The sequence below is a fragment of the Xyrauchen texanus genome, chromosome 18 (genome assembly GCF_025860055.1).
Source record: "Xyrauchen texanus isolate HMW12.3.18 chromosome 18, RBS_HiC_50CHRs, whole genome shotgun sequence".
Classification (NCBI taxonomy): Eukaryota; Metazoa; Chordata; class Actinopteri; order Cypriniformes; family Catostomidae; genus Xyrauchen; species Xyrauchen texanus.
Window position 1 is genome coordinate 4,056,253 of NC_068293.1, and position 16,150 is coordinate 4,072,402.

The 16,150-nt window shown below is 49.1% G+C and overlaps 1 protein-coding gene across 1 annotated transcript; it reads left to right on the plus strand.

Moving 5' to 3' along the window:
• Positions 1-813: 813 nt before the first annotated feature.
• LOC127658610 (plasma membrane ascorbate-dependent reductase CYBRD1) lies at positions 814-15,690 on the plus strand. The gene is given in 5 exon segments (XM_052147984.1): positions 814-883; positions 12,949-13,157; positions 15,088-15,235; positions 15,501-15,611; positions 15,614-15,690. Coding segments are annotated over 5 exon segments (615 nt in total).
• Positions 15,691-16,150: the final 460 nt, after the last annotated feature.

Sequence of the window (16,150 nt, forward strand, 5' to 3'; positions counted from 1 at the left end):
AACATCCACTGTTATGATTGGCTAACATCATGCAGCCCCACAAATACTGCCATATTTGAAACGCAATTGGAAGAAAATGAACAACAAGCACCACAACATTCTAAAATAAAATTCCAGGGATTACACATAACGTACACCCATTACATTGCATCCGAATACTTTAGCACAGTGGCACCTTAACTATAAAACTGTCATCACAGAGCAAGACGATCAACTTCGGAGTCTTAGCAAAGGTCATGGAGGTTGTTTTATGCCTGCCTGGGACATCTGTGGATACCGGATAAATCTCTACTCAAAGTAACAGTCATGATGGTATGCTTTTCGTACATCTTCATTTTGGACTGGATTGCTCTGCATTTTACAATAAACTCTTAAAAGACAAGCACACACTGAGAAAAATTGCTGCCAGCGAAAAGTACAAGCTGAATAGATGGCGGATGCACCCTCTACTTCACATTGATCTGTACCTAGGTAAAGATACGTCAATTTCATTTTTGCTGGGAGGGGGCTGTCCCATTATCCACAAGCAGGAATCTGGTCATGCTACCTTTAAATATAATAATATCCCAATCTCAAAATAATGTAAATGCTTGTTTGCATCTGAAAATCTTTTTCAGTTTGTGATGTTGCTTCTCAAAAATAAAAATAAATCCAAATGTAAGCAAATAATAATCAGCCTTAATATCCCCATCAAATTGAATAATTTACTGATAAATTACGTTATCGAGTGAATCAGGCACCATGAGCATTGTGTTGCCATATGTTTGTTTGTTTGTTTGTTTGTTTGTTTTCTTATTCAGTGTTCTGAAGATCATGGCTGAGGCAGGTTGCGACTGGAATTACGAGATGGTCACCGCCTTCTCCATCACTGCTGCTCATGACAGTAATGTAATTGTTTTCTATGGGTTCGTTATCGGTTGCATCAGAATGCCATTACATTTTCTGGAATGTTTAATGCTCACCTCTTCATCCTAGCACTCTGCCACCTTCAGACTCACTCAGCAGAAAACCAGCAGATGTTTCTCGTAAAAGAGGAACATAACTGGAGTGAAATGTTTTGGGGTGGTTTGTAAACAGTGGTTCCCCTTCTGTCGCTCTCTCCACGTTGTGTCGGAGATGCGACACTAGGGGTCTCTCTTGAGCGCCGATATTCACCTCTGATCTATTGAAAAGGGCCAATGGGAGTTGGCAGTCAGTATTTGCATACCCCGCCCCCGGACATACGGGTATTTAAGCGGGGCAAATCACGGAGTTCATTCAGAAAATTTCTTCGGAGCCGATGGTCTGTCTGCAGTTGCTGCGAGTTTACACACCACTATAAAACGTTTCTGTTTCCTCTGACGATCTGCATGCTGTTGGATCTTGACGGCGCACAACAGCGGCTTTCTCCTTCACTTTGCACGGCGTGCATTGTTGCCCCTGAGCGTTTCGACAGCGCAGACACACATACACACTGTGTATACTAAAAGAGTTATTTTCCTTAAAAGAGTAAATTTCTCTAAAAGAGCAAACACAGCGGCGTTGAACGTCCTTTTCAGGACGCGTCTTTCTGAAGATGCCTTTCCGCCCCTGTGTAGTTTTTGAGGCGGTGATTTCTCCCCACCTCTGACGGTCATAAAACCGCCTGGCGTACCTGGGTTGCGAAACACGCAGGCAGCGTTTTTATGAATGGTCTATGTTTTCAGTACTGAAAACATAGCCATGACAGCATTGCGGTCGTAGGCTTTCTCTTGTAGTGAGAGAGAGCCGCTTCAGCCGCCCACGCGCCTCGCCTTCTTCCCACGGGATTGAGGCAGGCGGCGCGGGCGATGAAAACGATCTGGGGTCAATGACGGGCTGCGTTTCGCCGGGTGAACCCCCTTGAAAACCCCCGCCTCCCCGGCACGCTTGCTGTTTTCCGTCCGGGCTCGGGATGAGCATGCTCTTCAATGGGTTATGTTTTCAGCCTGAGAACATAGCTGCAGCAGCGTTGCGATCTCTGCTTTCTTATGAGGAAGAAAGCCACTTCAGCCGCCCTCCGCTCCTCGCCTCCTTCCTACGGGATTGACGCAGGGGCAGCATTGAAGATGATCCCGGGATAATGGCGGGCTGCGTTTCGCCGGGTAAAAACCGCTCGAAACCCCCCGCCCCCCCTGCACGCTTGCTTGCTCCCCTCACGAGCTCGGGATAAGCGCGGTCCGCCTAACGGCCGGCCGCCCGGTCCCTGGAGCTCCCGGACATTGGATGACGGACATCACCGCTGATCGGAGAGCGTCACAGCGGCATCGGATGCGGATAACTGGCCTGGGCCGCCACCTACGGGTCTGCTTGCCCAGTCTGAGCCTGACGCACGGAGATCCGCTATGCTTCCCCGGGCTTGATGATTCACGGGCTGGTGCGCCGCCCACAGCCGCGCCCCGTTCCTTCCCGGACGTGCACGACGAGCTGAGCGAGCCAAGCTTCCTCGCTCCTCCGCTCTCACTACCCTCGGTGGTAGAACAGTACCAGACCGCTCCCCCCCTGCATGCCATGGCCCCTCCCTGCAAGTCCACCGGGCCAAGGCACTTCAAGATTTGCACTTGGGTAGTCCTGTTCTTGACGTGCTGCAGGAACTGCACTCGGACAGGCGATGTCCACCCTCGTGGTCCAGAAACATATCAAATGGACTGGATCTGGTCATAGTACAGGAGGAAGACAAAGCACGCTTTCTCAAAACTCTCCAGTCTCCCAGCTCCATTCGGCGACACCACCTGACGACTCCACCCAGCAGTCCTCAGTGGTGAAGAAACAGACGGAGGCCAGGTCACACGTCCTGCCCAGCCGCAAACCTGCCGCCAGGGGCCATGCCCTGTCTGCTCACCGAGGGCGTCCTCCTGCGGCTTTTAAGGAAGAAAGGAAGTGGTACTCCGCCTCAACGAACGAGAGCGGGCCTAGCTCTCAGCCCCGCGTTGAGCGCCCCGCAGAAACGGGACGCCCCCTCGTCTCACGGACCCCCTCGAGGACCCGGAAGGCTCCCAGACGCTCCTGAGACGACCGACCCAGAGACCGAGACGTTAGCTCCGGAGGTGGTAAGACCTCTCCGTTCCCCGGTGGAGGACCGGGAGGAGAATCCTTTGTTTTTACATTTTCCACATTCTCAATAATAGAGCTATTTCCTTTGCCTCTGGGTCACCTGGCCCGCAAATGCCATTCTCACGGCAATCTGCTTTCAGATTACGACAGTCCCGGTACACCGGACGCGGCGATCCCGCCTTCCGCCTGCCCACGACTGTTCCCCGGCCGGCCGGTTCAGACGAGTCCAGAGGACGCCAGCATCAGACCTCCTCCTCAGTCACGAACCCGCCCCCTGCCGGGTGCGTGGAGCAAGGTAAGTGCTTTGAGTCTATTCTCAGCACCTCAGCCTCAGGCCGCAACGAAGCCGCCCGACGCTGCATTACCTGTTCCGCCCCGCTGCGAGGCCCTGCCGGGTACGTCCAAAATACTCGTCCCTTTGGTGCCCCTAGCATAGAGCTGGGAAGCGTGGCTTTCGCTTCCCAACGCATTACGCTGGCTGCACCGGACCATTCGACTCGGTTACGCAATTCAGTTTGCCCGGCTCCTGCCCCCCTTCAGGGGCGTCCGCGGAAATCACGACCCTCTTAGCCAAGGGCGCGGTAGAGCCTGTCCCTCCAACCGAAATGAGGAAGGGTTTCTACAGCCCTTACTTCATTGTACCCAAGAAAGGCGGCGGCTTACGACCAATCCTGGACTTGCGAGTTTTCAATCGGGCCTTGTTAAAACTCCCGTTCAAAATGCTCACGCAGAGAAATATTCTGGCTGGCGTTCAGCATCTAGATTGGTTCGCAGCGGTAGACCCGAAGGACGCGTACTTCCACATCTCAATTCTGCCACGACACCGACCCTTCTTATGGTTCGCGTTCGACGGCCAGGCGTTCCAGTACAAAGTCCTCCCCTTTGGCCTGTCTCTGTCCCCTCGCGTCTTTACGAAAGTCGCAGAGGCGGCCCTTGCCCCGCTACGAGTAGCCGGCATCCGCATTTCTCAACTACCTCGACGACTGGCTCATCCTAGCACACTCTCGAGAGTTACTATGCACACACAGAGACCAGGTGCTCCGGCACCTCAGCCGTTTGGGGCTTCAGGTCAACTGGGAAAAGAGCAAGCTCACTCCGGTTCAGAGCATCTCTTTTCTCGGGTTGGAGTTAGACTCAGTCTCAATGACAGCACGTCTCACGAGCGAGCGCGCTCAGTCGGTGCTGGACTGCCTCGCTTCCCTCAAGCCAGGCACAGTGGTCCCTCTAAAACTTTTCCAGAGGCTCCTGGGGCATATGGCATCCTCCGCGGTGGTTGCACCGCTGGGGTTGATGCATGTGAGACCACTCCAGCACTGGCTCCAGACTCGAGTCCCGAGACAAGCATGGCACCACGGCACGCATCGGGTAAGGATCACCCCCGCCTGCCTCAAAACACTCCAACCCTGGACAGACCTCTGCTTTCTAAGGGCAGGAGTGCCCCTGCAGCAGGTGTCCCGACGCGTCCTGGTCACAAACGACGCCTCCCGGTCCGGGTGGGGTGCCGTGTGCAGCAGGCACGCAGCAGTGGGCCGTTGGAAAGGGGCCCGCTGCGTTGGCACATCAATTGCCTGGAGTTGTTGACCGTCCTTCTTTCTCTCAGGAAGTTCCTCCCGTTAGTTCGGGACAAACATGTCCTCCTGAGATCGGACAGCACCACAGTGGGGGCGTACATAAATCGCCAAGGCGGCGTACGCGCCCACCACCTGTCACAACTCGCCCGCCGTCTCCTCCTATGGAGCCAGTAGCGACTCAAGTCGCTGCGCGCCACTCACATCCCCGGCAAGCTCAACGTCGTAGCGGACGAACTATCACGACAACGCCTGCCCGGCGGGGAGTGGAGGCTTCACCCCCAGTCGGTCCAGCTGATTTGGGAATGGTTCGGCAAGGCCCAGGTAGACCTGTTTGCCTCCCAGGAAACCTCCCACTGCCCGCTCTGGTACGCCCTAACAGAGGCTCCCCTCGGGACAGACGCGCTGGCACACAGCTGGCCCTCGGGGCTGCGCAAGTATGCATTTCCCCCAGTGAGCCTTCTTGCACCGGTGCTGTGCAAGGTCAGGGAGGACGAGGAGGAAGTCACGTTAGTGGCCCCCTACTGGCCCACTCGGACTTGGTTCTCGGAACTCAGGCTTCTCGCGACAGCTCCTCCCTGGCGAATTCCCCTGAGAAAGGACCTCCTCTCTCAGGGATGGGGCACGCTCTGGCACCCGCGCCCAGACCTCTGGAACCTCCACGTCTGGTCCCTGGACGGGACGCGGAAGAGCTAGCCGGCTTACCGGCGACCGTTGTGAATACAATCAACCAAGCCAGAGCCCCTTCTACCAGGCACCTTCACGCCCTAAAGTGGCGCTTGTTCGCAGATTGGTGTTCTTCCCGAACTGAAGACCCACAGAGATGCACTATCAAGTCAGTGCTCCTGTTCCTACAGGAGAGGCTGGACAGGAGGCTGTCTCAAGGTTTATGTTGCTGCCATTGCCGCCCACCACGATCCTGTAGACGGCAAGTCTTTGGGCAAGCACCACCTGATCCTCAGGTTCCTGAGAGGCGCCCAGAGGTTGAATCCCTCCCGGCCAGGCCTAGTTCCCTCCTGGGATCTCTCGGTAGTCTTGGGGACTCCAGAGACCTCCCTTCGAGCCGCTTGAATCAATTGGACTCAGGGCCCTCTCTCTTAAGACGGCCCTGCTGATCGCGCTCGCCTCCATCAAGAGGGTCGGGGACCTGCAAGCATTCTCTGTCAGCGACACTTGCCTGGAGTTCGGTCCGGCAGATACGTCTGTGATCCTAAGACCGCGACCGGGCTATGTGCCCAAGGTTCCTACCACACCATTCCGAGATCAGGTAGTGAACCTGCAAGCGCTGCCCCGGGAGGAGGCAGACCCAGCCCTTTTGTTGCTGTGTCCAGTGCGCGCCCTGCGCATTTACCTGGACCGCACACAGAGCACCAGATGCACTGAGCAGCCCTTTGTCTGCTTTGGGGGACGGCAGAAAGGGAATGCCGTCTCCAAACAGAGGCTCGCCCACTGGGTTGTCGATGCCATCACACTGGCTTATCACACCCAGGCCGTGCCCCTACCCTTGCGGGTCCGAGCTCACTCAACAAGGGGTGTTGCGTCCTCATGGGCACTGGCCAAGGGCACCTCCCTAGCAGACATCTGTAGAGCCGCGGGTTGGGCAACACCCAACACCTTTGCGAGGTTTTACAACCTCCGCGTTGAGTTGGTTGCATCTCGTGTTTTCTCAGGTCCGAGCCCGTAGAACTCGGTAACACGTAGACCGACCGGCCGGGTGGATCGCTTGCGCCCATCGCCCTTTTCCTGACGTCAAGGTAAAGTAGTGCGCCTTCTTCCCAGGGCGCCCCACTCCGAGTCGGGACCCTGGTCGATTCCTCCCCAGCCCTCCGGGTCCACGGTTCAGCGGAGGAACTCGCCGACCCAAGCCACTGCGGGTACCCTGGTGGCCACCCTGTACTGGTATAGGGGCTCCACAGGTAAAATAAGAAGGCCTCCTGTTCGGACTCTCCCTGTGTGTAATTCCACGGTTCTGTCCCCTTACGAGCGGACCCCCGTGTCTCCCTTAGGCAGTTACAGCTGCCCCGGTCGCTGTGCTGTAGCAACTCCCCCCTTTCGAGGCTGGATCTACCACCGCGCCATACTTTCCACATGAGCCCTAAGACGGCTGTGTGACGTGTCTACCATTTTTCCTCCCCAAGAAAAAGGGCAGGTGTGGTCTCCGCAGGGTCTGGGTAAGACCCCCTTCCCTATATGCGTGTAAGGGCCCCGGCCGTGATTGCTCTATGCGAGAAACATAGAGAGAAAAGAGGCCCAGCCAGGCTGGCCCGTTCCCATGTTGGCAAACATCGCCTTGTTCCCCTCCCAGGGTAACTAGAAGGATCCCGATGTTCTTATGGGGCATTGGGGAAGGGTACATGCAGCCAGGTACAGACGATGCGCGGCACTGGATGAAATCCCTGCCCGCTTCTGTATCGGCGGTTCACGTACACGGTTCAGTGCATGGCAAGATTGGAATGGGTCCCCTAGTGTCGCTTCTCTGACACAATGTGGAGAGAGCGACAGAAGGGGAACGTTTGGTTACGTATGTAACCTCCGTTCCCCGAGGGAGGGAACGACACGTTGTGTCTTTCCTCCGCCATGTCGCTGAACCGAGCCACTGTTGTGGCCGGACCATTTCCGGCTCCTCAGAAAAATCCTGAATGAACTCCCGTATTTGCCCCGCTTAAATACCCATATGTCCGGGGGCGGGGTATGCAAATACTGACTGCCAACTCCCATTGGCCCTTTTCAATAGATCAGAGGTGAATATCGGCGCTCAAGAGAGACCCCTAGTGTCGCTTCTCCGACACAACATGTCGTTCCCTCCCTCGGGGAATGGAGGTTACATACGTAACCAAACGTTGTTCACTTCTTCTCAACAGGCCTCCCCTCTGGTGATTGTGACCTCTTCTGGTCGAACAGTGAAGAGTAGATTCCAGCTTCTAGATGATGATGCTGTTCAATAGGTTTTATTTATGACCATCACACTTCTTCAATGGTTCTTTGCAGTGCTTTAGGTTCTACAAAAAGCCCTCTTTTTCTCAAGAACCAATTTTGGCTGTGTAGGGTCCCAACAGTTGCTTTACTATCATTTGTTTTACTAGATATTCAGGATGGTGAAGTATGAGGATGAACTTGTTTTTTTGACCATGGTAGACATCACTCACAGTGAGGATGAAGAACAGGCTTATCTGCATCTGGCGGCTGTGGCTCAGGTTGTAGAGCGGGTCGCCCGCTAATCGCAGGGTTGGCGATTCGATTCCCGGCCCACACGACTTCACATGCCGAAGTGTCCTTGGGCAAGACACTGAACCCCAAGTTGCTCCCAATGGCAGGCTAGCACCTTGCATGGCAACTCTGCCGCCATTGGTGTATGAGTGTGTGTGTGAATGTGTGTGTGAATGGGACACAGTGTAAAGCCCTTTGGTAACCTCTAAGGTTAAAAAAAGTTGCTATATATTTGCAGACCATTTACCATCTGCATGACAACAATAAAGGGGTCCTCCATGGGATGTGGTGAAAATGACCACTTGTTTAAGTAACATCACATCGACTGTGTTCTACGTCCCTAAGCTAACATCATCTCTCCTCTGTTTTCCAGACATACAGTCATGAAGTGTATTTTAACTATTATTCACACTGTCCAGGAGAAAAAATAACACATTCTGCTGCCATGTGTATAAGATAAAGAGAAGACTCAGAGACATTATAGGTTTGGAGTTAAAACCTAGTGAGATGTCTACCTTGAAAGCATTTTCGGGCATCATAAGCATGCCCAGGAGATTTAGGCATCATAGATCTAAATTTGGGGTTAAAACCTAGTGAGCTGCCTACTTGGACAGCAGAGGCACTGCTTCCGGATATCGTGTTGCATAGTCCACCAGAAACAACTCAAAGCGATGCCCGCATGTCATCTGCTCTAATGGCCCGACGAGGTCCATGGCAATTATTTCAAAGGGGACCTTGATCAAAAGAAGCAGGCACAAAGGTGCTCTTGGTGGCCAGCGGATTCTCCAGCTGACATTAACGGCATGTTGCACAGCACCTGCAAACATACCCGTGTATGCCCGGCCAATAGAAATGGGCCATTAGATGGTTTAGTGTTTCTTCTCGCCCTTAGTTATCTGCCATCAGATTATGATGAGCCATCTGGAAAGCATTTCCCATTGGCTCTTCAGTATCAACAACTGGGTTGTATCCTCTTTTGTCTGAGCATCCTGTATCACTTGATACAACAGATCATTTATAAAATTAAAATAAGAATATGAGAGCGCAATGTCTGGCTGAAGATGTTGACAATCAATCTCAATCACTTGGTCAAAGGCATGTCTAAGATTATCCTCTCACGTCTGCTCCAGAGCAAAATACCTGGCGGAGAATCCTCTAAGGGCTTATTTCATCTCGACGCAGAACTGATGTAGACTGCCCTGGCTCTGCCTCCCCATCTAGCGCATCACAGACCCCACACAGAGATGCTCTGTTACAGGACCCATCTGCACCAGTGTTGGGTAAATTACTTTCAAAAAAGTAATCCACTACTGATTCCTAATTACTTTTGAATGTAATTTGATTACTTTACTAATTAATTCATCTGGAAAGTAATTAGATTACTTTACTTTGAAGTTCCTTTATAAAGCCAATCAAACCTGTGGAAAAAAAACAAATCAAATGTGACACTAATAGCTCTTTTAGTACTTTAATATTAGCTGAAATATTAACCAAATAAGAGCAATATGACAAAGACAGCAACTTGGCTAAAGAGATCCAATGCATTTCTAAAAATGCAACTTAACTTTCTTATCTCAAATATGCTGTAGTTGTCTCTTCAGGTGTGTGTGTGTGTACATTAAACTTGTTTACCTATGTTTGTGTTGGTGTTAAAGACAGAAAAAGAATACTAAAACATTTCTGAAAACCCATTTGCAGATAACTTTGATAGTAAAACCATTGTGAATTTGAATGCTTTTTGTTTATTTTTGGTGTGCATATACAGGTTTGCCAGTGTGTCGCATCATGCATGTCTGTGTGCATGTACAGTATGTCTTTTTGTGTGTGTACGTGTGTGTGTTTACACAACTTTATGGTGAGTGGATTATTTGTACCTCCCTGCTTGTGCTCGGATGAATTGAGTACCCTTTATCACTTGCGCATCTATAACGGCATTTTTTTTATGATAGAACTTTAATAATTAGAACTGAAACATAGCAACCATGTATGATTGAAAATGTTTATGTCAATTTCAATTTTGGCTTCAGTACGATACCAGTCCTGGTAGCTCTGTATCGATACTATAATCAACAAATAAAAAACTCTTTTTTTTTAATGCAATAACAGAAAATGACTTGATTAAAAGAACTGCATAAAGTCTTACAGATTCTGTGTTTTCCATAAAAAACAATTCTGAATTCCATGTTAAATGTTTTAATTAAATCGTCATGGTTACTGTTGTAACCTCCGTTCCCAGATGGAAGGAACGAGACGTTGTGTCGATTGTAGTGACACTACAAGGGGTCTCTTCTGAGAGCCTTAAGTACCTCTGAACTTGAGAAAAGGCCAATGTCAAGTTGGCAGACAGAATTTGCATGCCCCGCCCCCAGAGGTTTCCACTGAGTAGCCGAGAATACGGTTACATTACGGTGGTAGGGATAGTGATGTGGCAAGGGGAACACAACGTCTCATTTCTTCCATCGGGGAATGGAGGTTACAACAATAACCATGACGTTCCCCTTCTGTCACTCACTCGACGTTGTGTCGATTGTAGTGACACAAGGTGTCCCACTTCAAAACGGCATGCACTACCCATGTTACGTGACGGCCGAGCCAGGTGCAAGCAGGCTGCTGCATGCTAGAAGCAGCTGGATCAGCTGCACATAACCCTCCCTAACGCCCCCACTAAAAGATGTCATATACCGCTCTTAGGTTCTCAGTACCCATACGGGAATAGGCGATGCGACTTGTATGGGAGCCGGCCAGCCACTGCCTTTTCTCTCTCTATGTTTCTCGTCATAGAGTTAAAAAGCGGCTGGGGCTATCTTAACGCTATAGATTGGTGGTAGACCCTGCCTGACAATGGAGGAGTTGCTACAGACACGGTGACCGGTGGGCAGCAGAGACTGCCCAAGGGAGACACGGGTCCTGCCAGCAGGTGGACCGTTCCACGGAAAATGCCTCACAGGGAGTTGCCTGAACGGGAACTATACCTGTGGAGCCCAAGCCCAACATGGAGCACCCGACTCGTGGTGGGTATGGTGGCGAATTCCTCCGCTGAATTCGCGGCCAGAGGGCTAGGGAGGAAGAGCGTCCAGGAAGTGAGAGCTTACTGGCTAACCTGGGAGTGAAGGCGCACTGGATCAGGTCGGAGAAGGGCGCACGGTGCAAGCGGAACACCCGGTTGGCTGTTCCGTATTATGAAGTTCTACCGGCTCGGACCTCACAGAACATGGGATGAGACCGACTCAACCCTGAGATTGTAGAACCTAGCAAAGGTGTTGGGTGTTGCCCAGCCCACCGCTCTGCAGATGTCTGCTAAGGAGGTGCCGTGGGCCAGTGCCCACAAGGATGCCACACTTCTCGTAGAGTGTGCTCGAACCCGCAAGGGGGGGTCATGGCCTGGGTGTGATAGGCTAGGGAACTAGCGTCAACAACCCAATGAGCTAACCTCTGTTTGGCCTTCCCTTTCTGCCATCTGCCAAAGCATACAAAGAGCTGCTCAGAGCATCTAAAGCCGTGCGTGCGGTCCATGTAGATACGCAAAGCACGTACCGGACACAGCAAAGAAGAGGCTGGGTCTGCATCCTCCCGGGGCAGCTCTTACAGGTTCACAACCTGGTCCCTGAAGGGGGTCGTAGGAACCTTGGGCACGTAGCCTGGTCGTGGTCTTAGGATGACTTGAGCATCTGTCAGACCGAACTCCAGGCAAGTGTTGCTGACAGAGAATGCTTGCAGGTCCCCAACCCTCTTGATGGAAGCGAGCGCGATCAAGAGGGCCGTCTTCAAAGAGAGGGCTTTGAGCTCGACTGAATTAAGGGGCTCGAAGGGGGATCTCTGAAGGACTGAAAGGACCACTGAGAGATCCCAGGAGGGGAACAGGCTTGGCCGGGGAGGGTTCACCTCCGGGCGCCTCTAAGGAACCTGATAATCAAGTCGTGCTTACCAAGGGACTTGCCGTCTACTGCGTCATGGTGGGCTGCGATAGCAGCGACATACAACTTCAAGTTGGTGGGAGATCCAAGAACCAGGTCCGGGCAGGCCAATAAGGATCGCAACCGCCCTGTCCACCTGAGGGACCTCCGTGTACCCGTGGACTGCCCCGCCGCCCAGGGTAGCTAGAGCGGACGAGAGAGGAGGTCCGTTCCAGGCAGTAAAAGGTGCCCTCCACGAACTCGTCAGCTCGTTATACACTTCCGGAACGAAAGGTACCAAGGGGGAGGGGGGGCGTGGCTGAGAGCGGCGCCCGGAGCCGAGGTACCAATCATCAAGCCGTGAGGGTTAGGGGGAGGACGGAGGGTTCCAGTCCAACCCAACGCTCACAGTGGCCCGGGAAAGCATGTCGGCCATCTGCGCATCAGACTCTGACTGGGCGGCTGGCCCGAGGACGGGAGTCTGGTCAGGTCTTCAGCGTCAGATGCCTGAACGCTCTCCATGCCATGGTCATGTCCTCGCAGTAAGAACATGAACCATCCACAAACGCTGCCTCAGTGTGATCGCTACCCAGGCACACAAGGCAGCGTCTATGACCGTCGGTTCTGGAGAGATACCGGCCACATCCAGGAACTACACAGCAGTGGAAAGGCATCTTTAAAAAGATGCGTCCTGAAAAGGACGTTCAACGCTCACTCGTGTATGTGCTTCTCTGAAAAGTTTGAAAAGCACCTTATTTTAAAGCTGCCACTGTATACAGCCTATGAAGATAGCATTTTCCTGTTTTCAGACGCAGCACCTGTTTCGTGGTCACCCCTAAAAAATCTATTGCCCGCTTGTGGTCTGAGGTTTGTTACCACCTGCGCAACGCAAGAGCGCACGTAATGTATGTACAACGGTACCATGCGTTGGTCAAGTGCTTGTGTAAAATATGTTTCGGCCTTTATGCTGTAATACTCACAATCTAAAATCTCATAACATGTCAACCAAAAACCTCAAGTATGACATCTCAATAGTCAGTACATGACATATTAAGCTGGGTTCAGCATGAACAATCCTGCCCGAGTGAGAAATTAAAGAGTCACTTCATGTTATGTATACAGAGTGGAATCAATGCCTAATGATTAGGTATTATGATTAAAATGAAAAAACACTTAGTTTATAATTTTGGTTTCCCCTCATAATTTTATTTATTAATTGTTTTCTTCAGCAGTTGTGGTGTACAGACTGCCATGGACTTGGAAGTGCAGTAAGCAGATGATGAAGTTCATCCACGCAGGGCTGAATGCTCTTGCATTCATCCTGGTGGTCATTTCTGTGGTGGCTGTGTTTGATTTTCACAATGCAAAAAATATTCCCAACATGTACAGCCTGCACAGCTGGGTGGGTCTGAACACTGTCTTACTCAACCCAGTACAGGTAGAGGTTCACTGATACACTGCTACATTTAACGCATCAACTTAATCGGGCCATATTGTACACTAATGTAGCCTTTATTCAACTTCTAAGGTGAATAATTCATAAACTTTTTTTAGTGCAGTTCTCTCTCTCTCTCTCTCTCTCTCTCTCTCTCCTAATGCAAGTCCACGAATGCCAACATAATTCTCTATCCTATTCAAGAGAAAGTCGTGATATATGGTGGTGAAGGCAGCACTAAGATCTAAAACCACTAGAAGAGAAATGCAGCCGCGTTTTGATAATAAGAGCAAGTCATTTGTAACTTTGTTAAATAAAGTCTCTTTACTGTGATGAAGCCTAAATCCTGACTGAAATTGTTCATATATAATATTTCTCTGTAGAAAATAGTTGAGAGGACACCACCTTTTCTAGTATTATTGACATAAATGGGAGATTTGAAATCAGTCTATAATTAGCTAATTCTTCAGGATCAAGTTGTGGCTTCTTAATAAGCGGTTTGATAACTGCCATTTTAAAGTTTCTTGGGATTTAATGATATTAAGAAGAGGTTCTGAGATTAAAGAGAATATCTCTTTTAAGAGCTTAGTTGGTATTGGATCTAACAAACATGTTGTGAATTTTTTATAAGTTTTGTTAGCTGTTCATGACCTATGACAGTGAAGGATTGGAGTTGCTCATGAGGAAAATTACTGTTTTCTGAGGTGCTGTGACTGTTGATTGCATAATTCCAATTTTATTTATGATTATTTCTATTTTATCAGTAAAAAAAATGTATGAAATCATTACTCTTGTGCTGCTACAGAATATCTATAAGTCGAGGCTTTATTCCTAACCAATTTAGCCACAGTACTGAATAAACACCTATGATTGTTGTGGTTATTTTCTATGAGTTTGCTCAAATATGCCGACCTGGCCTTTTTTAGTGCCTGTCTGTAGCTACAGACACTATCCTTCCATGCACAACGAAACACCTCTAATTTTGTATTCTCCCACTTGCGCTCTATTTTCCAAGCTGCTCTCTTGAGAGCATAAGTGTGATCATTGTACCATGATGCAGGGTTTTTTTCATAAATTTTCTTCATCGAAGTGGGGCGACACTATCAAGAGTGCTAGAGAAGATTGTATTTATATTTTCTGATATTGCATCAAGTTCTACAAGACTTTTTGTCTTGAGTATGTGAGACAATTCTGGAAGATTTTTAGTGAAGCTTTCTTTAGTGGTCAAAAGAATAGTTCTTCCTTAATGATAACATGGGGTAGATTGAGTGAAATTATCAGATCGCAGCAAACAAGAGACGAGGTAATGATCTGAGATGTCATTGCATTCGGATGCGTGTGTCTAACTCATCAATCTGACTAATTCCTTATTTATCACACAAAAGCCCTTCACTGCTGATGGAAGAAGCTATAGTAAACATGTGGCATACAGTCCTGGAAGAAATAACACGAGGGGATGCCATGACTTACCGCAATTGTTTGTTGTTGTTGTTATGGTTGTTCTTGAATGGTGAGGGTTTGAGATCGATGTGGTTTGATGTCGTTCCTGATCAGCAGAGGTTTGAGATTGATGCAATAATCCATGTAAATCACAGAGGTTAAAATAAGTGCACGCAGTCAAGATAAAAAAATAAAAAAGAGAGAAAACGGGTGCACGAGGTAAAATGCATGCAGTTAAAACAGTAAAAAAAAGCGGGGAAAAACTGCAGTATGCGCGTGGTAAAATGGTAAAGGATTAAACGATGAACATATAAGAAGAATGAGCAATGCTAAACAGGCTAGCAAGCTACAAACACAGACTTCTGTCCACAGTGCAAAAAGTGCCTGAAGTTTGTGAAAAACACCCACATATAGTTTATTAAATTGTGCATTGCAACATTTGTATGATAAGAGCTCTCTTGTCGTGAACTCTTTCTCTTCTCTCATGAATTAGATAGTTATGGTTGTCGCTGTCTATTTGAGACCTATGGCTCCAGTGTACGTGCCTGCTGCTCTAATGCCTGTACACAGCTACAGTGGCCTGTTCATCTTCACCAGTGTGATCACAGAAAAACTCAAATTTGCACTGTAAGAGTTTGTTTGTATATTGCAGATGAGCCAATATTCACAGCCTTACAAATGCCGTTTTTGCTATATGTTGTTTGTAACATCTCGATTGAAAAACCCTGGTTAGCATTGGAGTGGTGGTGGTGTAGTGGTGTAATGCACTAAACTGGTAATCAGAAGGTCGCTGGTTCGATCCCCACAGCCACCACCATTGTGTCCTTGAGCAAGGCACTTAACTCCAGGTTGCTCCGGGGGGATTGTCCCTGTAATAAGTGCACTGTAAGTCGCTTTGGATAAAAGCGTTTGCCAAATGTATAAATGTAAATAAGGACTCTCCATCAGAGGTCGTTCTGGTTAATGGTCTTGGGCTACTCATTGCTGCGTTTGGTGCTCTTGTTGTTTGGATTTCCACTCCCCATCTTGGAAGAGGCCAAGGGAACAAATTCCACTGAGACACGCAGTCGCAATGGAAACAGAAGAGTCTGGATGAAACACATAATGGAAACGAGCTTTGAAACAAATTATGGGTTTTAGCAAATATCATCTCATATCAAAAATTAATTTTCCAAACATTTTAAAGCTTGTTCTAAAGAGCTTTATAACATAATAATGATTACCTTATAACCAATGTTAACATTTTTGTTATTGTGGAAGTCAAATTGATTGTGTCTTTGAAGGGCATTTTAGTCTGACAACAATGTTTTTGTAGGTATTTACACTGTATCAGCATTCAACAGACTACTCCATTATTCCAGTTAGAATATACTGCATTATTACAGTAATAACCTGCAGTGTTTATATGTCTCATCAGTGTCCATTTGTTTAAACACATAAGGTTGTGTTTAAGATGTACACAATTAAATGTAAATGCACAAAATTGTATTTTGTACCTTACTATGTAGAGGGCCATTCAAATGTTTTTTTTTTAATTATTTTATTTGCCTTATTAG